Source organism: Myotis lucifugus, unplaced genomic scaffold (assembly GCF_000147115.1).
Source record: "Myotis lucifugus unplaced genomic scaffold, Myoluc2.0 scaffold_60, whole genome shotgun sequence".
In the NCBI taxonomy this organism is placed as follows: Eukaryota; Metazoa; Chordata; class Mammalia; order Chiroptera; family Vespertilionidae; genus Myotis; species Myotis lucifugus.
In genome coordinates this window covers 5,362,001-5,383,841 of record NW_005871108.1, presented here as the reverse complement: position 1 = coordinate 5,383,841, position 21,841 = coordinate 5,362,001, and the positions used below count along the sequence as shown (strand labels likewise).

The 21,841-nt window shown below is 42.1% G+C and overlaps 1 protein-coding gene across 7 annotated transcripts in view; it reads left to right on the top strand.

The window, feature by feature from the left end:
• CPNE1 (copine 1) overlaps positions 1–21,841 on the top strand; it is a 39,641-nt gene that overhangs the window by 16,667 nt on the left and 1,133 nt on the right. For all 7 annotated transcript variants that reach the window (XM_006089467.2, XM_006089465.2, XM_006089466.2 and 4 more), the window contains 12 exons: positions 16,964–17,092; positions 17,190–17,369; positions 17,512–17,586; positions 17,677–17,748; positions 17,899–17,979; positions 18,154–18,243; positions 18,362–18,448; positions 18,554–18,640; positions 18,735–18,794; positions 18,874–19,007; positions 19,113–19,167; positions 19,411–19,462. In XM_006089467.2, coding sequence (XP_006089529.1) covers positions 16,964–17,092; positions 17,190–17,369; positions 17,512–17,586; positions 17,677–17,748; positions 17,899–17,979; positions 18,154–18,243; positions 18,362–18,448; positions 18,554–18,640; positions 18,735–18,794; positions 18,874–19,007; positions 19,113–19,167; positions 19,411–19,462 — 1,102 coding nt within the window. The remainder of the gene's footprint in view (positions 1–16,963; positions 17,093–17,189; positions 17,370–17,511; positions 17,587–17,676; positions 17,749–17,898; positions 17,980–18,153; positions 18,244–18,361; positions 18,449–18,553; positions 18,641–18,734; positions 18,795–18,873; positions 19,008–19,112; positions 19,168–19,410; positions 19,463–21,841) is intronic.

Here is a 21,841-nt window from a genome sequence, read left to right as displayed (position 1 = left end):
CTAAGCATTTGAAAAATCACAGAGTGAAATCAGCTGCCTACAGAGATCCAGAATGGCCTTTATGATCTTAAAGAGGTGAACTGTGTCCTAATAATAAGTCCTTTTCTTGTTCAGGTGAGATCATTCACTTCTATCACTCACTGTCCATTTTTCAACATTTTGTAGCAAGTAATAGTTTATCAGTTACATGCATCCCCACCATTCTTCCTATTTTCCAAAAGTAGAGCTTTTATGGGATATGGTTCAATGAAAACTTAAGGCTATCCTTTTTAATTAAAAAATTGTTTGATTTCAGTGTCATCTTTTGTAACAAAATCTGATCGGTTCACTATTGTAAAGTGTTCTGGAAAGAGTACTCTGATGGTGGCACAGTTCTCTGATGCTGTAGGACTTTTTCTGGGAAAACCCTTCTGTTCAACAACGTAAGCAAGTTCAACTCTTATTGGTGCCTGCTCACATAAAGGTTAATTCTTTGCTGTTCTTGGATTTATTCTTGTTGCCTTGAGCTACTTTGTGCCAGAGGACTCATAAGCATCCTAGACTTGGCTTCTTTCTGGATCTACATAACTAGCAACAAACAACTAAGGTGGCACTACTGTTCTGCATATTGTTCTACTCCTAAAGAGTTCAAAAGGGGCAAAAAGCCACCTGCTGCTGCAAGCATTCTAGACATAAGGGCAGCACTCTAAAATCTGAGGGTAGGAAATAGTGCTGGGGAAAATCTCATTAACTATATTCCTTGAATTTTGTCATGAGGCCCTTGGACCTTCTCCCAGTAAAAGTGATAGGTCATAGAGACTAAACAAATTCCAGTTGTGGAGAAGTGGCACAGTAGAACACTGGAGTTGCTGCCCCAGCTGATCCAGATATCTGGACCCTGACTTTAGAAATTTAATAGTTTAAAGTCTCTTTTCCTGATCAGTAACTGAAGCTTGCTGTTTAATGTTAAGGGAAGGAGGAGATGACTATTTGGGGGGAAACAGAGCTATGACCAGCAGAGAACATAATTCAATATGGACAGAGTCAAAGATGTTGAATAAGCATAACACATCCCAGGAGTGAGCTATCCTGTATTGAAACAGGCTGTTTCATTCCTTCTCAATTCTAATGTTGCCAGTTTCCCCCCTTTAACCACTTACATAGTAAATCTGCTGGTAACCAGGACTATGAGTTTTACTTAAACTGAAGCCCCCTCACTGCTATCTCTGTAGCCCTAGCTTCCTAATTGGAGTGAAGGAGGCATGAATTCACATAATGACTCCTGATTAGTGAATAAGATTACCCAGTTAGGCATTTGTGCTGTATATCAAATGTAACAACCACATTTGTGCTACAGGTCACTTGTTAGTCCTCACAGAAATTCAGCTACATAAGGAGTCTTAAGTCATACCAACTGGTGCTATTGCTGATTTTCTTTTTCCTTTTCCACTTGGAAGTGAGTTAATGCCCCTACACTCCCCCACACATTGGGTTGCAATACAGAGGGTTATGTCCTTTTTACATAACTCCCTTCTGTGGTGTGGATCTGTGGGACCAACAGGATCTCTGCTATGGATATGGCTAAAGTGGGAAAACTAATGTTCCTCTTGCTACTGAAGTAGATACTGCCATTACCCCTGCTTCTATGACTATTGAATTGACAGGTTGGAATTGGAAACATCTATTGCCTCCGAGCTTTAAGACAATTTCACATGGGCATACACTCAGCCATAGCTGTAAAACTTGCTAATTAAGTTTTGAGCAATGTTGTGCACTTAGCACTTAGATGCTGTGGTAGAAAAGGAAGCAAAATTAGATGCCTGTTTTTAAAGACTTTAAGGTCTTAAATTACACAAATAAATGTGTGGTTGCACTAGGCATGTATGAGATACACTTATGTCCCACAGGAACTGTATAAAGGTTTTCCTGGCCAGTTGCTAAATGGTCAGACAGAAACAAGTATAATGGGAGCCTTGTTTGTAACCTGAGGGAAGGCATGATGTCTAACCAAGGTGTGTTGCGGGGGGCGGGGGGGGCAATATGTTAATTTAGTAAAAGGAAATGATGAAGAGTGTGAAGGAACATAGTGGCACTCTCTAAAATAGTGTTTGTCCTAGAAGCTTTTAAAGTCCTATATAATACCCACAGCCCGAGTAGTCTCAGCAGGGTAGGTAGGTAGGAAGGGGTTGGTTCTAGTGTCCTGGCCCTAGCAGAAGGATAGAACCTTTAATCTTTTTAATAACCTTTTTAAAAAATATATTTTATTGATTTTTTTACAGAGAGGAAGGGAGAGGGTTAGAGAGTTAGAAACATCAATGAGAAGAGAAACATCGATCAGCTGCCTCCTGCACACCTCCTACTGGGGATGTGCCCGCAACCAAGGTACATGCCCCTGACCGGAATCGAACCTGGGACCTTTCAGTCCACAGGCCGACGCTCTATCCACTGAGCCAAACCAGCTAGGGCTTTAATAACCTTTTGACTAGCTGCCAAAAATCATTTTTTATAAATGCTCTAAGACAGCAGTTCTCAACCTGTGGGTCGCGACCCCTTTGGTGGTCGAACGACCCTTTCACAGGGGTTGCCTAAGACCATCCTGCATATCAGATATTTACATTACGATTCATAACAGTAGCAACATTACAGTTATGAAGTAGCAACGAAAATAATGTTATGGTTGGGTCACAACATGAGGAGCTGTATTTAAAGGGCCAGAAGGTTGAGAACCACTGCTCTAAGACATTCATAAATACTTTAGAATTTCCCCATCAATTTAACTACTGATATGCAGTTAACTACCTGAAGTTTATTCCTCTCTAGTTTTGGATCCGTTCGATACAGAATTTTTAGCTTTTTTTGTATGAAATGTCAATCTTGTGGTCCTTGTTTTAGATCAGCCCTGTCCAACAGAATTTTCTCCAATGGAAATGTCCTTATATGCACTAATATGGTAATTATTGGCCACAGTAGCTACTATTAAATATAAATAGCCACATGTAGCTAGTGCCTACTGTATAGAATAACAACAGAAACATTTCCATGTCTGATCTTTGGAGTTTTCTGTTAGGCAACACTGTCCAATAGAAATGAGTCACTTGATGTCAGTTAAATTTTTCTAGTAGCCACATTTAAAATGTCAAAAGAGCCCTGCCTGGTGTGGCTCAGTTGGTTGAGCATTGTCCCGTGCACAAAAAGGTTTTTGGTTTGATTCCTGATCAGGACACATGCCTGGTTTCAGCTTGATCCCCAGAATGGGGCATGCAGGAGGCAGACGATTGATGTTTCACTCTCACATCAATGTTTCCATCTCCATCTCTCTCCCTCTTCCTTTCTGTCTCTCTCAAAACCAATAAATATTATTTTAAATGTCAAACAAGTGAAATTAACTTCAATAATATATTTAGTCCAGTAGATCTGAAATGTTACCTTTTCAACATACAATATAAAATTGAGATAGTGTATAATCTTTTTTGTACTAAGTTTTCAAAATACAACATGTATTTAATACCACATAGTGGTTTGAACTAAAGTACATTTCAAGTGCTCAATAGCCAGATGTGGCTAGGAGATATTCTAGCACACATTTATATTTAAAATGTTATTCCCTGTCATTTCTTTTTTATTTCTGTTGCCTCTTTTAGCTATTGCTCTCTTTCGAGTATTTGAATTTTGTTGTATTCTTCCTAGAATGTTTCCCCCTCCTGCTTTGTTTGCAGTGTTTTTGGAGAACTTGTCTCAGTTACCTTTTTCATGGACCACACTGGAGGCTAACTAGGTGACAGTTGTATGTGATAAAATTATTAATCCTGCACCAGAAGCAGCAGAACTAGAATCTCACACCCCATCCACAATGGCAAGTGAGCAAATAAGTATGTCTATTTATTGTCAAAATCCTCCCTTTTTTGTTACTCAGCTTCCTTAACATACAAATTCTGAAGAGCAGCCCATCTTAAGATCTTCCCTGTATCCCAAGTGAATTCCAGTGAAGAGGGCTGGCATGAACAGTTAGATAGGTTTATTTTCAAAGGGCTCTGATCTGCTGCTTTTGTTCATTCACTCAGCTCCTGTGCCATAGGTCACATTGCACACTGGAGATGCATAAATTCTCGTTAAGCCCTAACCGGTTTAGCTCAGTCGAGCATCGGCCTGCGGTCTAAAGGGTCCCAGGTTCGATTCCGGTCAAGGGCATGTACCTTGGTTGTGGGCACATCCCCAGTAGGGGGTGTGCAGGAGGCAGCTGATTGATGTTTCTCTCTCATTGATGTTTCTAACTCTCTATCCCTCTCCCTTCCTCTCTGTAAAAAATCAATAAAATATATATTTTTTAAAAATTCTCATTAATGCCCTTGCCCTGGAGATAGATGCTCGGGAAGGTGGTTTAGTACTGTTGTCTTAGATACTGGAGGCAACAGAGAGGCAGTGGTCTCATTAAAAGAAGAATTGGCTGCCCAGATATTCTTTGAAATTTTTGGTATAAATCACATTTTCCTGAGGTGAATACTATTATTTGCTGTATTCATGCTTTTTAAAGTTTATTCCTTTGATAAAGTCCTATAAATGTGGAATCCAGCAATTCCTCCATTCCTGCCCTGGCGGTCAAATGTGTGGTATTTTCCATCTGTATGCGAGGCTACTCAGTATTGGTCATTGGAAGAGGCCACATGAGCCTCACTGCTCTTTAGTGACCAGGTGGATTTCAGAATGGATGGATTTCAAGGTGTGAGCTGTTGTTAAAGAGTCGATATAGAAATCACATTCTCATGGAATCTGTGGTTCATCAGTTACTGTTTGTCCAGAACTAGTCATTTCCTTTGGCCTCAGTGTTCTACAAAATGGGATTAACCTAGATAATTTCATTATATTCAGTTTTAAGGTATATGAACTTAGCCATTCTATTTCTTATTTATTTTTAGTACATTTTCATTGATTTCAGAGAGGAAAGGAAAGGGAGAGACAGACAGAAACATCAACGATGAGAGAATCATTGATCAGCTGCCTCCTGCACAACCCCCTACTGGGGATTGAGCCCACAACCCAGGCATGTGCCCTTGACCAGCATTGAACCTGGGACCCTTTAGTGCACAGGTCGACACTCCATCCACTGAGCTAAACCGACTAGGGCTATTTGTTTTTCTTTAGTTAAATCTTTATTGTTGAAAGTATTACATATGTCCCCTTTCCCCCCGCCACTAACCCCTTCTAGTTCCCACCCTCAGGCCTTCACCACCCTATTGTCTGTGTCCATGGGTTATGCATATAAGTTCTTTGATTTATCTCTTCCCCAGCCCCCTGGGAAATCTAGTGATTTGAACCTTAATTAAACTAAAGAGAGAGAGGCCAGTGGAACTCAAAATTTTGGTCTTGCTATTTGCTCTACTGCATTTTCTGAGTGATAGCTGTCCTACACTGCAGCTTGAGAATTTCACTAGGAGAAAAAAAGAGGAAGGGTCTTCATTTCCTCTTTTGGAGAAAGAGGGTCTTCATTTCTTCAGTTAGGTTCTCTAGAGCAGGTAGACCAGAAGCATTCCTCCTGAGTGTCCCATGAACCAGCAAGTAGATCAAGATATCACAAAAGCATCTGTATATATAAAAGCCTAAGTGACTGTTATGAATGAATGACCAGAACAACTGGTTGACCAGTCACTATGAGAGGGAAGAAGGAGGAGGGGAGGTGGGGAACCGTACAGTGGCAGGGCGCTGATGCAGCTTGGCATCCAGTGTCTCTTCCTTCCGCGCCCGGCCTGGCGACCATCACCTCCTCTCCCGACCCCACCAGGGCCCTGAGGCCCCAGGCTGGGACAGGAAACCGGAGGTGGGTGGTGGCAGATGCAGCCCCCTTTCCCAGGGGGGCCAAGGGCCGGCTCCCTACTTGGGGGCTGGCGGCCAACCTCCCACGGTCCCTCACCCCTGCCAGCAGGTCCCAATCAGCCCTGATCACCAGTCAGACCTAGGGACCCCACCCGTGCATGAATTCGTGCACCGGGCCTCTAGTCCATTGATAAGCACCAAAAGTGTAGCGGTTAGCACACATTGGGCACTTACTGTGTCAGACAGGGCCACTTTTCAAGGTTGACCTCTAATCCTCACAACAACCCAGTAAAGTTGGCATTATTATTATCTCCGTTTACAGATGGGGAAATCCAGGCACAAGAGGAGCAAAGTAGTTGTAGGTAGTAAGGTGTGAACAGAGATCAGTCAGTCATAGGCTGCCTGCATTCCTAGGCTGAACCCCTCCCTCAACTGTTCCCTGCCTCCCTGGCTCCTGTGGGACAATGTGGGTGGCCACTGGCAGCATTTTCCTGTCATGGGTCTTGAACCTGCTCTAGTGCTCCAATGTTTATTTTGAAGTAGGCAGGTGGAGGCTTTGTGTAAGCACATTCAGAGTCATAGGGCAGAGAGAAACTCCTACTCCAGTACAGTCCTATCGCTTGAAGCCAAAGTATTCCTCTTCAGTTTGCTTTCTTCCATGTGTCCAGTTCTCTACTCAGGCTAGGTTCTCTTTGAAAAGTTGTACACAGATTGGATTTGTTCAACTTTGGGTTAAGTGTTGTGGGGACATTGGAGTTGGATCAGTGGTTTCCAAACCTTTTGACCATCACAGAATATAACAGGATGGGAAACTCTGTGACAGTTAATCATATTTTCCCACTTTTCACTTTTTGTGTGAAGGTGCACATTTTAAGCTTTATACTATTGTCAAATACTGCATGGCAGATATTAAATGGATCCAAACCAAATTATTAAAATTTTCATTTATAAGCACAATTTTTAAAAATTTATTGTTGAAAGTATTACAGATGACCCCACCCCACCCCCATCCTCTATAAACCAATTTTTGTAGCTATTAGTCATATGTATGAATAAAGAATGTGTTGGGGGGGTTTTTTGTGTTTTTTTTAATATTTTTTTTTATTGATTTCAGAGAGGAAGGGAGAGGGAGAGAGAGATAGAAATAGCAATGATGAGAGAGAATCATTGATTGGCTGCCACCCACACACCTACACGCCCACACTAGGGACCGAGACCACAACCTGGGCATGTGCCCTTGACTGGAATTGAACCCAGGACCCTTCAGTCTGCAGGCTGACACTCTGTCCACTAAGCCAAATTGGCTAGGGCAAGAATGTGTTGTTTTATAGTACAGATTTGCATATTTGGTTCAGTTTGTGACTTATGGGGACTGTCAGTTTGTGATGACCTATGAGGGCTATGGATTTAAATCTGGGGAATCCCTGAGTTATAGAGGGAAAAGAAGGAATGAAAAAAATTTGTCTACCCTCTGCATGTCCTTTTAGGAGTCAGAGAAGGAAAGGAAGAATGGTGGTGGTAGGCATAGTTTGTATTTTCAACCTTATAGGAAGAGAGTACAGTAAACCCGTGATAAACAGACTAATTTGGGTGAGGGGGTTTCCATTAAAGTTGAAAGTCCATTATATAATAAAGTAGGTTTTCCAAATGCATATGTTAAAAAATTGACACATTAGTTTACCTATTTCTACTTATAGACACATTTGTGTAATTAAAATTAAGTATATATGAAAAGTTTAATTTCACAGAAAAGTTTTCTGTATATGTATTACTATAATTTTAAATTTATACTGAATAGGTCTAAGTAAATGGGTGCACTCACCAGTCACTGAGAGTAAACAAATCCACATGGCTGGGGCATGGCTTATAGGATGTTAGAACACTGCAGAACATCAGGGCAGGAGTTAAAACTACTGCAGAAAGTCACGCCAGGCAACAACAAAATCAATTACCTTGCACTATGCAGTGTGATCACATGCTAATCATTTGCGGAACATTGTTTACAAGCAGTGTTCTTGGATTTAAATATGTAGACTATGGTTGTAGATATGTAATATTTATGTCAAAAAGATTACTACAGTGTTTTTTTCAATCTATGGCCTATTCGCTAAAATGTATTCAAGACAGTGAATTAATAACAAAACATCTGTTTATTTAATTATAAGCAAATCTTGGTTTAAAGTATTTTAATATGATACACAGACGGGGAATTTTGTCCGTTAAATCCAAAGTCCATTAAATCAAGGTCTGCAAAATCGAGGGTTTACTGTATTCCATGGGTGCTGTTCCACCCATTGTGAACCTATGGAGAATTTCCTGATTGGCTTTCAAGACGTGATCCAGCATCTGAGCTGCGCCAGCCTGGCAAGGTAGGCAAAGGAGTCTGACAGTGCTTTGGTTTGTTGAAGGAGCACTCCTGCCACCCAGACACTGGCACTCTATTCTTCCTCCTCACAGCCTGGAAATGGGGTTGAAGGCTGGTGCATCTTTCCTTGGTAGGTTTTTGGGAATAGAGGGCAGTGTGTCTCCTGAGCATAAAGTGCTGATGAGTTTCAGCTCAACTGGCACAGAATTGGATCTAGGAGAAAAGATCTGTTTTTGGATTTATGAAGAGCAGAGTTAGAATCTCCCAAGGCAGGGGAAAATATGAAGGGCAGATTAATCCCTACTGGCAGAGTGGGATTCCTTATCAACAGTGGTATGCTGGTCAACAGGCTAGTTAGGGAAAGAGAAGTCCTCATTTTTATCATTTGTCCAATTTCTGTGGTTTAAAACTTACCTAGGCCATCTGCTTATAAAATTTCTTAATATTTAACAGTTATCTCTTGCAAGCCATACATGCCTGCTTTGGCACACTGCTGCAAGCCTCCCTTAGGCATTTTGAATTCCCATTATGTGCATAGGTTTGTGCTGTGTGACATAGGAGATGCTGAAGCATCATCTAAGTTTATTTCTTTGACAGGCAGAGGACTGGAAACATTAACAGAATACAATTGTAGCATGGATTGAGTATAGTAGTCCAGAGTGAGACATTGAGTACTGGTGGGATCATGAAAAGGAGAGCATGTGAGAGCTAGGCTTGAAGGATAATAATAGTTAACACTCATTGGTAATAATAGTGCCAGACTCTGTACTAACCATCTTTCATATATTATTTGTACAAATCTTCAGAAATAGGTAATATCGCCCACTTTACACCTGAGGATCTTGAGGCTAGAGAGTATTTTGCCCAAGTTACATAGGTAAGATATCATTCTCGTAGGTGAGTGGTAGTTTCTAACTGTGGCCAGGAAGGAGTGAGGCCATTATTTGGAGCCTGGTCACTTCACTGCAGAACCCATACCCTTGCCCACTACATCAGATTACTATCTATATTATAAAAGGCCAGTGGCCGTAACGACCAAACGACCGGACACCAGGAGGTGCACTGATGGGTCTCGCGGTGTGGCGGGTCTGGAGTCCTGCCGGTGCAGTGGTTCTGGGGTCTTGTGTGATTTCACGCACTGGGCCTCTAGTTGAATATAAGAAGAAAGCTTCTTTAGGAGAGAAAAAGAGTATAGCTACAGTCCAAAGTTCTAGACTAGGTGGGAGTCAGAATATTTGAGTTGTAGTCCTCATTTTCCTTAACCATTTATGTGATCTTAGCCAAATCACATCTTTCCTCTTCTTTAAATTGAAGGACTTGATTAGATGGTCACTCAGTTCCTTTTTATTTTTGACATTTTTGTGCATTTTAAGTTATAAAAATGAGAATGAGTCCCATTGGGTGGCTCTGTTGGAGTGTTGTCCTATACACCAAAAAGGTTGTGGTTTTATTCCTGGTCAGGGGACATACCTAGGTTGCGGGTTCGATCCCCGGTCAGGCACATAAGGCAACTGATTGATGTTCTCTCCCCCACTCCTTCCTCTTTAAAATCAATAAACACCGTCAGGTGAGGATTAAAGAACTTTTTTTTTTTTTTTGGTCCTGGCCAGTGTGGCTCAGTTGGTTGAGTGCCTGGAAAGGTCCCAGTTCAATTCCCTGTCAGGGCCCATTCCTGGTTGGGGCACATGCCTGGGTTGCAGGCTCCATTCCCTGTAGGGGGTGTGCAGGAGGCTGCAGATTGATGTTTCTCTTCCTCTCTTTAAAATCAATAAAAACATTTAAAAATTTTTGTTTTTTTAAATGAGAATGAGTATGGCTTTAAGAAATAGTGGGGGAGCCCTAGCCATTTTAGCTCAGTGGATAGAGCATTGGCCTTCAGACTGAAGGGTCCCAGGTTTGATTCCGGTCTAGGGCACATGCCCAGGTTGTGGGCTCAATCCCCAGTAAGGGGCGTGCAGGAGGCAGCTAGCTGATCAATGATTCTCTCTCATCATTGATGTTTCTGTCTCTCTCCCTCTCCCTTCTTCTCTGAAAGCAAGAAAAGTATCTTTAAAAAGAAAGAGTGGGGGAAAGTGCCCTGTCAGGGTATGGGGCTTGGGAAGCTTTAAGGTTGGTGATGGGGATAAGCAGAGGAAAGCAACCTACAAGGGGGAGTGAAAAGCAATGAGACTCCAAGTGTAAGTAAAGGCAGAAAAGGTTGATGCTATATATTTAGATGTTTCCATTTGCAATTCTTGACTAGCACAAAATGGAAAGGTGGGTGTTAGGGAAACAGATAAGCTAGTCTTTTGTGTTGGGTTTTCCTAGAAAGTTCACTTCTCCATTGATGGTTTCAACAGCAAGTAGGCCAGGGCTAGATTTGGCTTATTTCTGAGGATCCTTGGATTATTACTCCTTTCCTAGCATTAATTCAGCAGTTATTTACAAAGCACCTACTTGGTGCGATTGGGAACAAGATTTGGTCTCTCCTGTTGAATTTATAGTCTAGTAGGGAAATCGATAATAAGCAAGTAAATAAATGACACATTTTGAGAGACTTATGAGAAGCTGGGTTTTGTTGGGTTGGAGTCAGGAAAGGTCTCTTCAACATAGAGAACAGATCAGAGGGGACAGAGGAAATGGGGAGACCAGTTAGGAGACATAGATATCCTGGCAAGACCTGGTCAGTATTAGCCAGACCTCTCTTACAAAAACAAATGAGAAAATTTCTGAGACTTCTCTCTTATTGATTCACTTAAATGTGATATTTAATATGGTTTTGTCAAGTTCCAGTTCTATAAAGGAGGCTGAAAGTCCCTTACAATTAATTATACTGGGGCTAGATGAAAGTAAGCAAGTCTGGCTTAAAGTATATAGCTGTTCAAGAGATACAGGACAGAAGAGTGACGTGGAACTAGGAATTTTAATTATAGAAGATTTCCAAACAGAGGTAGACTTGCACGTAGATTGTCAAGGAGATCAATAGGATTTGGGAGAGATTAATCTATGTATTAGATAGTTTAAAAGGAATATTACTTAAAGGCTAGAAAACTGCACATTATAGTCGTGGCCGATGTGGCTCAGTTGGTTGGGTGTCATCCTGTCCACCTAAGGGCTGCGGGTTTGATTCCGGGTCAAGGCACATGCCTGGGTTGCAGGCTCCATCCCCAGTTGGGGGCGTGCTGGAAGCAGCTGATTGATACCTTGCTCTCACATTGATGTTTTTCTCTCTCCATCTCCTTTCTTCTCTTTCTAAAAATTGATTTAAAAAATTTTTTAAGAATACTTTATATTATAAAGAGTTGCTAATTCCAATGAGAAAGCAAAGGAGGCAGATCTTTGAAAAAATAAAACTGTGGTTATACAGATAGCTCTAATCTCTCAGAATGGAATTGAGCTCCATATGCTACTGAGGCACATGTGGGCCCACAGCATTCTGGTTGTGGTTCTAGTCTGGACAGAGAAGAAATTGAAAAAGAATAGAATAGGACCAGCTGTGGAGAAAGTGGTGGAAATGGTAATGGGATAGAATGGTAATGGAAAAGAATGCTCTATTCTGTCAGAAATTGAGGCCTAGCATAGGAAAAGACTCCTGGCCCACTGCATGTGTTTGGCCCAGACCAAAAGCCTCTCTCTCTGGGTTCTTTGAGAAAAATCATGGAAGAGGCAGCAGCTCCAGTTGTTGCCTGTAAGCTCACCACCACAGATAATTACTGTTCATGTTTTTGTAGTTCACTACAAAAGTCTATCAGGGATAAACCTGCAGTCCTCCATTTAAATTTTCTCCCAACACTTTATTATAAAAACTTTGGACATACAAGTTGAAAAAGCTGTACAGTGAATACCCATATATCCACTCTTTAGGTCTACAATGAAAATTTTTCCTATATTTGTTTTACCACACATATGCATTCAACAAACCATTTTATTTTTTGGTACATTTCAAAGAAGTGCAACCATCAGCATACCTCACCCATAAACATTTCAAAATACCTTAACTTGAGTTTAGTATTTTTCAGTGTTTTTGGGGGGGAGGGTGGTAAATTTTACATACAATAAGATGTATACACCTTAAGAATACCATTAGGTAAAAATGACAAGTGCACCCTGCTGGTGTGGCTCAGTTGTTGGAGCTTCGTCCCGTACACCGAAAGGTTGTGGGTTCAATCTCTGTTACAGTCGGGGCATTTACAGGAGGCAACTGATGGATGTTTCTCTTTCCCTCTCTCTAAAAAAATACACACACAAAAAAACAAGTGCACCTGTGACTTACATTCCTATCGAGATAAAGAACTTTTCCATTCCCCATAGAGTTCTCTCCTGCCTCTTCTCAGTTAATACCTGCCCCTACCCTGTGGGACAAGGGAAGAACAACCAGTATTCCAAAATATTTTCACCATAGACTAGTTCTGCCTGTTCTAAAACTTTCTAAGTATAATCTGTGTATTTATGCTTCAAATTCATGTTGCAGATATTAATAGTTTCTTTTGTTGCCGAGTGGTTTTCTTTTTTTTAACTAGGTCGTTTTTTGGGGTTTTTTAAATTGATTTTTTACAGAGAGGAAGGGAGAGGGATAGAGAGTTAGAAACATCGATCAGCTGCCTCCTGCACACCCCCCACCGGGGATGTGCCCGCAACCAAGGTACATGCCCTTGATTGGAATCGAACCCGGGACCTATCAGTCCGCAGGCTGACGCTCTATCCACTGAGCCAAACCAGTTAGAGCCTGAGTGGTTTTCTATTACCTATATAAACATTACGGTTTGTCCATTCTCATGTTGATGGACACCTGAGCTGTTTCAAATTTGGGGCTATTACAAATAAAACTGCTATGCACATTCTTGTACAGATCCTTTTGTGGATATAGTATTTTCTTTTGAGTAAAAATTTAGGAGTGGAATTGTTTTGGACTAGGTGTATGTTTGGTTTTCTAACCAAACTTTGTATATTTAATGCTTTCACTAACAGCAAATGAGAGTTCCATGTCCCTTGCCAGCATTTGGCATTCTTGGTGTTTTTACTTTTTAGCCATTATGGTGGGTATGTAATAATATCTCATTGTGGTTTTAATTTGCATTTTCCTGATGATTAAGTGCTATTGATCACTTCCTTTGCTTATTTCCAATTCATATATTTTCCTTTAAGAAGTATCTGATATTTTTTGCCCATTTTAAAATTGACTGTCATTTAATATTGAGTTCCAGGAGTCCTGCATTTAAATTATAAAAGATAATGGTAGGTTGGTTTTGTTCCATCCACCAAAAGGGTGGATTACAAACAAATATTTGGTAATACGCAGTTACAATCGGCCCGAGTTTACACGTTTCCCGCACTCCACCGCAAATCTATATGAACCGAGTTAAAGACGGCTCCCGCGGAGTACGCGCAATTCACGCGAGCCGACTTAACTCGTTTCCCCCACTCCAAGTGTTAATATTGAGTTCCAGGAGTCCTGCATTTAAATTATAAAAGATAATGGTAGGAAAGATTTACTGCAGGACATTCCTTTAAATGGAAAAAGCCTGAAGGTTTGAGTTGAGCAGAAGCACATCATTTGTTTAGCAAATGGCTGTTAATACTAGCCATGTACTGAGCACTAGTATTAGAGATACAGAAATAATACCCAGTCCTCATTCCAAGGAGCCTGTAGATTACAAGGGTAGATGTAATCTATGGGTAGATGTAAAGTAAAAAAAATTTTGATGTGGTGGTTTCAATGATACTTTTTTTAAAAATGTATTTTATTGATTTTTTACAGAGAGGAAGGGAGAGGGATAGAGAGTTAGAAACATCAATGAGAGAGAAACATCGATCAGCTGCCTCCTGCACACCTCCTACTTGGGATGTGCCCGCAACCAAGGTACATGCTCTTGACCGGAATCGAACCTGGGACCCTTCAGTCCACAGGCCAAGGCTCTATCCACTGAGCCAAACCGGTTAGGGCTCAATGATACTTTTTAAAAATATATTTAAAAAATATTTACTGAGTACCTACTATAGGGTAGGTACTATTGTAGGTATTGTAGACTAGAGGTAGACAAACCAGATATGGTTTCTACAGCTTATTTTCTGGAGGCCATGAGATTGATATTGTGTGTATGTGCATCAGAAATGAAACCTGGCTAGAACATACATGTGTGACGAGATGAATAGTTAGGCAAGGATCAGGTCTTGCAGAGCCGTGTAGACCATGGAACTGACTTTGGATTTTATTTTTGCGTGTTAGGAAGCCATTGCAGAGTTCTAAGCAGAGAAACAGAGAAATGGCATGGTCTGGTTTCTGTTTGGCCAATAAAACACCGAGGAGAGAGAGAGAGAGAGAGAGAGAGAGAGAGAGAGAGAGAGAGATTGAGATTGCAGAAAGACTAATGAGGAAACCATTGCAACCATCCCCAGAGGAGTATAAATCCTACATGGGGAGGTCTGCAAGGCATCATAACGGAATAAAATTATAGCAGAACCTTGGATGACAAGGCATTTGCTAGGCAGGAAAATCAGAGGTATCAGCATGTATGTTGTTTGGATGACTGACTAGTTGGGTGGGTGGTGGAATAGCAGGAGATAGAACAGACAGGGAAGGGCTTTGAAGGATAAATTGGGGACACAGAATTAACACATTATACAACTACTAATTCTATGTAGATGTGTCTTCTGGGGTTGTGCCACAGGTGGCCGAGCTGGGGAGTTTGGCTCTGAATCTAAGGGCCATAAGCAGCTATAAGAGCTTCTAGTTAGGATAGAGACTCTCTGGAAGCTGGCATCAAGTATGATTAAGTGAGGCAGTGCTAAGGAGGAAAAATCAGGGAAAAGGCAAGAGACAAGGAAGTTAGGTAGGGGTTGCACTGGGGGTAGAGGCTTTGGGCTTAGAATGAATATTCAATTGGACTTCAGGTGTGGATCGAGAGAAAATGCTAATGAGGCCCTTTAACAAATACAAAATAAGTAGTATAAAATCTTGAAACAGTAGAGAAATGTATAGAGTGTATAGAAGTCTTACCTTCATTCCATTCCTCTGAGGTGTACATAAAAGTTGCATTTATTTGGTGTCTCTCCCATTTTTTCTAGTGTGTTTATTTTATATATTCAGTGCTATTGTATATACACACAATTGGAGTTTAAAATGAAGTCATACTCTTCTTATTGTTTATACCAATATTATAGTTCTGCCTTAGTAATTTGTACCTGCTACTCAGAATCTATTGTTTGAATGTTCCATAATTAGTCACTATCCAATAAGCTGTCTCAAGTTTTTCACTGTTCTCAGCAATAGTGAAATGAGTATTCTTCTTCATTTGTTTCTGTACTGTACAAACATTACTTCAGAGAATATGTGAGGTAAGAAGGAGTCAGATTGTGACTTGGTGGAATATTTCCCCACATTCTAGGGGCAATATTCAAAAGAACAGCAGCTGTTTCTCCAGATTTTAGCAGGGGGTTTCACTGCTTCCAGGTATCATGGTTTCTCAGAGTGAGATGGATTGGCTTTTCTGTGGAATTTTAGAGTGGGGAAGAAATAGAACTAATGTTGTAGAAGTGAGAATTCAACAGACTTGGCTTGGTTGGGGTAGGACTTTATGGAGCAGGACTTTCTAATGTGTGGATTGTAAGAAGTGCGTTTCCCTCATTGGATGCATTCAAATAGAGGCTGAGGTGCTGTGGAGGGGCAGTATGTGAAGCAAGTTGAACTCTTAAGAATTATTCCAACTTTGGTTGATGGCATTCAAGATGAAGATCATGAAGTACCAAGATGGGAATAGCACTAACTGTGCTGGGTTGGGGAAGGATTGACTGAGGGAGTTTAAAGGAGGCTGAGACTTGGAGGCATCCTGGGGTATGGTGCTGAGAAACCTGGAATGCTGAATGTTAAGCTGAATGAGAGGTCTGACCTTATTTGCAGGTGTGTGGGTCAGGGGGAACACAAGGATAGTGAGGAGTCTGAGGATAATTGTTATGGTGACTATAGAAGAAGGGGGTTACATGGAAGGGGGTTACATGGGAATCATGGTGGCTCATGCAAGAAGATAGTGTTTCCAGAACAGGAAATGGATGAATTGGAGAAGTTTGGTGGTATTTGATTGCCAATTTGGAGATGGCTGGGCTGGGAGTTGAGGCTGGAGGTGATCTTTTGGATTTCATTCAGTAAATATTGTCTAGGTGTTTGGGATAGAGCAATGAACAGAAGAGACAAATATTCCTTCACGGAGTTTTCATTCTAGTGGGGAAGACAAATTATATAAGTCTATATAGATATTACAGAGTGACAGATACTAAAGAGTAAACACAAGAAAGAGCTTTAGGATGTGTCAGTGACAGTGGGGTTAAAATTTTAATATGTCTATTAAAAAGAGCCTTTTCCTCCATAAGACGATTTTGAATAAAAAACCTGGAGAGAGGAGGAAACAGCAAGCCACGTGGATATGAGGTTCAGAACATTCCATGCTTTAAGGTTTAGAAATAAGCTTCTTTGAAAAGTGGCAAACAAGCAGACCTGTGTGGCCAGAATGTAGTGAGCAAGAGATAAGGTAGTAGTAGATCAGGTTAGAAAAATCTAAATTGTTTAAGACCTTGTAAGCCATGGTAGGGTTGAATTTTTCCTAAGCAGTGGGAAATCATTAGAGGGTTTGGGCATAGGTGTGACAGGACCCGAATTACGTTTTAACAGGACACCTTGGTTGCTGTATTAAGAATGGCTTGTTGGCGTAAGGATGTCTTGGGGTGGACACGGCTCAGCCCTGCCTGGGTGTAGTCTTCTTGACTTCCCAAGCTGAGACATACAGCCAGGGAAGGGTGGAGAAGCACCCTTGATGTTTGACTCAGGTCCTTTTTCCCCAGATGGCCCACTGTGTGACCTTGGTTCAGCTGTCCGTTTCCTGTGACCACCTCATTGACAAGGACATTGGCTCCAAGTCTGACCCACTCTGCGTCCTTTTACAGGATGTGGGAGGGGGCAACTGGGCTGAGGTGAGAAGGACCATGCGGGTTAGGGTTGTGGAGGGAACCTAGGATTGTTTCAGGGTGGAAGTATGTGACTGTGATGCTTATTGGCCTCTACCCACAGCTTGGCCGGACTGAGCGAGTACGGAACTGCTCGAGCCCCGAGTTCTCCAAAACTCTGCAGCTTGAGTACCACTTTGAAACAGTCCAGAAGCTCCGGTTTGGCATCTATGACATAGACAACAAGACACCTGAGCTGGGAGATGATGACTTCCTAGGAGGGGCTGAGTGTTCCCTAGGACAGGTACGTAGAGCCAGGGATGGCACGGGTTTGGTAAGAGCCCTGTCAGACAACCCAGACTGCTTGGAACATGGAGGGTGGGGGTCAAGCAGGACTTAACTCAGCCTGAGATCTTGACCACCTCCTCCTCCCTACTGTGCCCCAGATTGTGTCCAGCCAGGTATTAACTCTACCCTTGATGCTGAAGCCTGGAAAACCTGCTGGGCTGGGGACCATCACGGTAAGTAAGAACTCTGTAAAGGGTGAAGTTGGGGATTTTATGTTAATGAGGAATTCATGAGGTAATACCATCTCCTTCCTCCCTTCCTAGGTCTCAGCTCAGGAGCTGAAGGATAGTCGTGTAGTAACCATGGAAGTGGAGGCCAGAAACCTAGATAAGAAGGTGTGTGTGGAAGGAGGCCGTGGGGGTTCTCTCCTACCCCAGGAATTAAGGAGACTGGAGTGGTGTGATGGGGGCCGAGGTGGGGACAGAGGTCTGGCATAGTCGTTGTTTCTCCCTCAATCTTACAACAGGTCTCTGTGGCATTGACAGGACTTCCTGGGGAAATCAGATCCATTCTTGGAGTTCTTCCGCCAGGGTGATGGGAAATGGCACCTGACATACAGATCTGAGGTGTGAGAATGCTGGGATTGGGTGGGGTGGGGTAAGAGAGAATCTCCTGGGGCTTATGACTACCAAGGGTTGGAACACAGGGAGAAAGAGACTACGTTGGGTAGAGAAAGGATGGCAGCTCCCCACACACAATCCCACAGCTCACTGGAGGCTTTGCCCTTTCTTCACCTTCAGGTAATCAAGAACAACCTGAACCCTACGTGGAAGCGCTTCTCTGTTCCCCTTCAGCATTTCTGTGGGGGAGACCCCAGCACACAAATTCAGGTGAGGAGCTTGCCTCTTGAGTTACTGAATGGGGGCAGAGAGGCCAGGGACGGATTTATTCTTACCTGGCACCTACCTCCTGTTCTTTATATACATACCCCCCTCCCCCCCCCACCAGGTGCGATGCTCAGACTATGACAGTGATGGTTCACATGATCTCATTGGTACCTTCCACACCAGCTTGGCCCAGCTGCAAGCAGCCCCGGTGAGTGCTGGCCTGCTCCGGGGAGAAGAGGAGGGCAGAGCAGCTTCATTCAGTTTTGGCTGATGCTCTCAGAGTTCCCTACTCTAATTTTTCTTTCCTCACCAGGTTGAGTTTGAATGCATCCACCCTGAGAAACAGCAGAAAAAGAAAAGCTACAAGAACTCTGGAACTATCCGTGTCAAGAATTGCCAGGTGAGACTAATAACCCATGAGACCCAAGCTGTGACCCTTGAGCTCCATGGCCCCAACCCCTTTACCTCAGTCATGACCCTGGTTTCATCTGCAGGTAGAAACAGAGTATTCATTCCTGGACTATGTGATGGGAGGCTGTCAAATCAACTTTACTGTAAGTTGCTTTACCAGGAGCAAGAGAACCCATCTGGGGCTCAAGGTGGCCTTCAGCTTCCCTCCTCCTCTCCTCCTAGGTGGGCGTGGATTTTACAGGCTCCAATGGAGACCCCTCTTCACCTGACTCCCTGCACTACCTGAGCCCAACAGGGGTCAACGAGTACTTGACAGCACTGTGGAGTGTGGGCTGCGTGGTTCAGGACTATGACTCGTGAGTAGCTGCTCCTCTTGCCCATCCTCACTCCCTGCAGATGCTTCAGTCTCCGGACTGACAGTGTCCTCACTGCCTCTTTCCCAATTCACTGTTCTCCTACAGGGACAAGATGTTCCCCGCATTTGGATTTGGGGCCCAGGTGCCTCCTGACTGGCAGGTGAGTACTCACTTCCCCTATTATACTTGTGTTTTCCATTTCACAGTCATGATTTTGGGGGATGCAGTGCACTTGCTGTCTGGCACCCAGCTTTATGCATGGTTGCAACTCTACAGGCATGTGTACAGCAAGTGCTTAGGACTAAATACCTCCTTTTTGATGCCTGGTACATACCATGATGCCCTTTTTCTGAGTACAAAGGTGATCAGAGGGGGAAGAGCTCATTTTCATTCTTGCCCTTAGGTCTCCCATGAATTTGCCTTGAACTTCAACCCCAGTAACCCCTACTGTACAGGTAAGTCCCATTTTTCTTTGTAATGAATAAGGCAGGTCTGTTCACACCTAGAGGGCCAAGCCTGTGGTGGCAAGGGAGAGTGACTCCATTGTCCAGAAGAATGGATTTTAGAGGAAGGCCTCTGGAGTCAAACCTTCAACCTGCCACTTACTAACCATGTGTTTTGGGGCCAGTTGCTTAGCTTCTGTGTGCTGTAGGATTACAGTATTGTAGGATATTGAATATTTAAGGAGAGGATGTGTGTAAAATTTGAAGCAATAAGCCTGGTACATAACTAAGTGCTCTCTAAAAAAAATGGTAGCTGTTATAGCAGTGATGGCGAACCTATGACACGCGTGTCAGAGGTGACACGCGAACTCATTTTTTTGGTTGATTTTTCTTTGTTAAATGGCATTTAAATATATAAAATAAATATCAAAAATATAAGTCTTTGTTTTACTATGGTTGCAAATATCAAAAAATTTCTATATGTGACACGGCACCAGAGTTAAGTTAGGGTTTTTCAAAATGCTGACACGCCGAGCTCAAAAGGTTCGCCATCACTGTGTTATAGTATACTCTCTGCCTGGAAAAAAAGGCATCAGCTCTTTTCAGGGTGCTTTATGCCCCAAGCCAGGGGTCCTCAAACTTTTTAAACAGGGGGCCAGTTCACTGTCCCTCAGACCGTTGGAGGGCCGGACTATAGTTTTAAAAAAAAACTATGAACAAATTCCTATGCACACTGCACATATCTTATTTTGAAGTAAAAAAGCAAAACGGGAACAAATACAATATTTGTATTTGCATGTGGCCCGCGGGCTGTAGTTTGAGGACCCCTGCCCCAAGCTCTTTTGTCTAAAAAGGGCCAAACCTTGTGGCTCCCCAGCTACTCTTTAAAAAAATATATATATATATATATATTGATTGATTCCAGAGAGGAAGGGAGAGGGAGAGAGAGAAACATCAATGAGAGAGAATCATTGATGGGCTGCCTCCTGCATGCCCTCCCACTGGGGATTGAGCCCGCAACCCAGCCATGTGCCCTTGAGCAGAATCGAACCTGGGACCTTTCAGTCCTCAGGCTGACGCTCTGTCCATTGAGCCAAACTGGCTAGGGCCTCAGCTACTCTTTATGGGCAACAAGCCAAAGTGGAAAACTTTACCTAATCTGCCTTTTTAAAAAAAAAAAAAAAAATGAGTTCAGACTTATAGAAAAGTTATAAAACTAGTTATAGGGGGTTCACATCATTGGAGCTCAGGGGTCAGGGCCTGGGTCACAGGAACTGTTGTTTACCTTTACCCAGATTCCCCAAACATGAACATTTCACCACATTTCTTTGTTATTCTCTCACTCAAGTTCTCTCCCTCTCTCTCAAGATACACACGCGCACACACACACACACACACACTTTTTTTTCTGAAATGTTTGAGAATTGTAGTAAATTGGTGCCCATCATCATGCACATGGCCCTTTATCCCTAAATACTTCAGTGTGTGTTTCCTAAAATCAAAGACACTCTTACATAACTACAGTACTATTCTCAAAGTCAGAAAATTAACTTCAATACTATTATCCAATCTATAGAATTTATTCAAACTTTGCCAATTTTCCTATCTTTTTTTTCTCTCCCTCTTCAATTGTCCTGTCTTTTACAGTAAAAGAAAACCTTATGTCACATGTTGCATTCAATTGTTTTGTCTTCCTGAGTTCATGCCTTTCATGCTATTGACATTGTTTAAGATAACAGGCTAGGTAATTTGTAGATTGCCCCTCAGTTTGGGTTTACCTGATATTTTTTCATAATTAGATTCAGATTATGCATTTTTGGTGGGAATATTGCAGAAGTGATGCTGTGCTTTCTTCTTGGTGCACCACATCAGGAGGCACATGTTGTTGATTTATCCTATTACCAGTCATGTTAACTTTGATCACTTGGTTAAGGTAGAGTCTACCAGGTTTCCCCGCTGTGCAAGTACTGTTTTTCTCTTTGTAATGAATAAGTATCTTTTTATATAAATACCTAATTACTCATCTTTTACCCCTTCTAGTTGTAGCATCCATTGATGATCCTTACCTGAATCAGTTAGTTCTGACTGTCAAATTATTTTGTAATTCTTCCTTCTACTTTTATTAAGGAAGAGCTTTTCCTTATCTCTCATTATTTAATATTTTATTAAATGGATTGTAATTCATTATCTTATTGAATTGTAATTTAATGCTCAATTGCCTTGGATTTTTCAGGGTATTCCCCTAAACTGGGTTTTAATTCAAGCTGTGATATAGGGCAAGTATCCCTCCTGTCTTTGGCCTTGCTTTCCTCATTTGTAGGATAAGGTTAAGTATCCTGGGTTACCAGGGTGATTGAATGAAATGCACCAGGGTCCCAAATCTCCTCACCC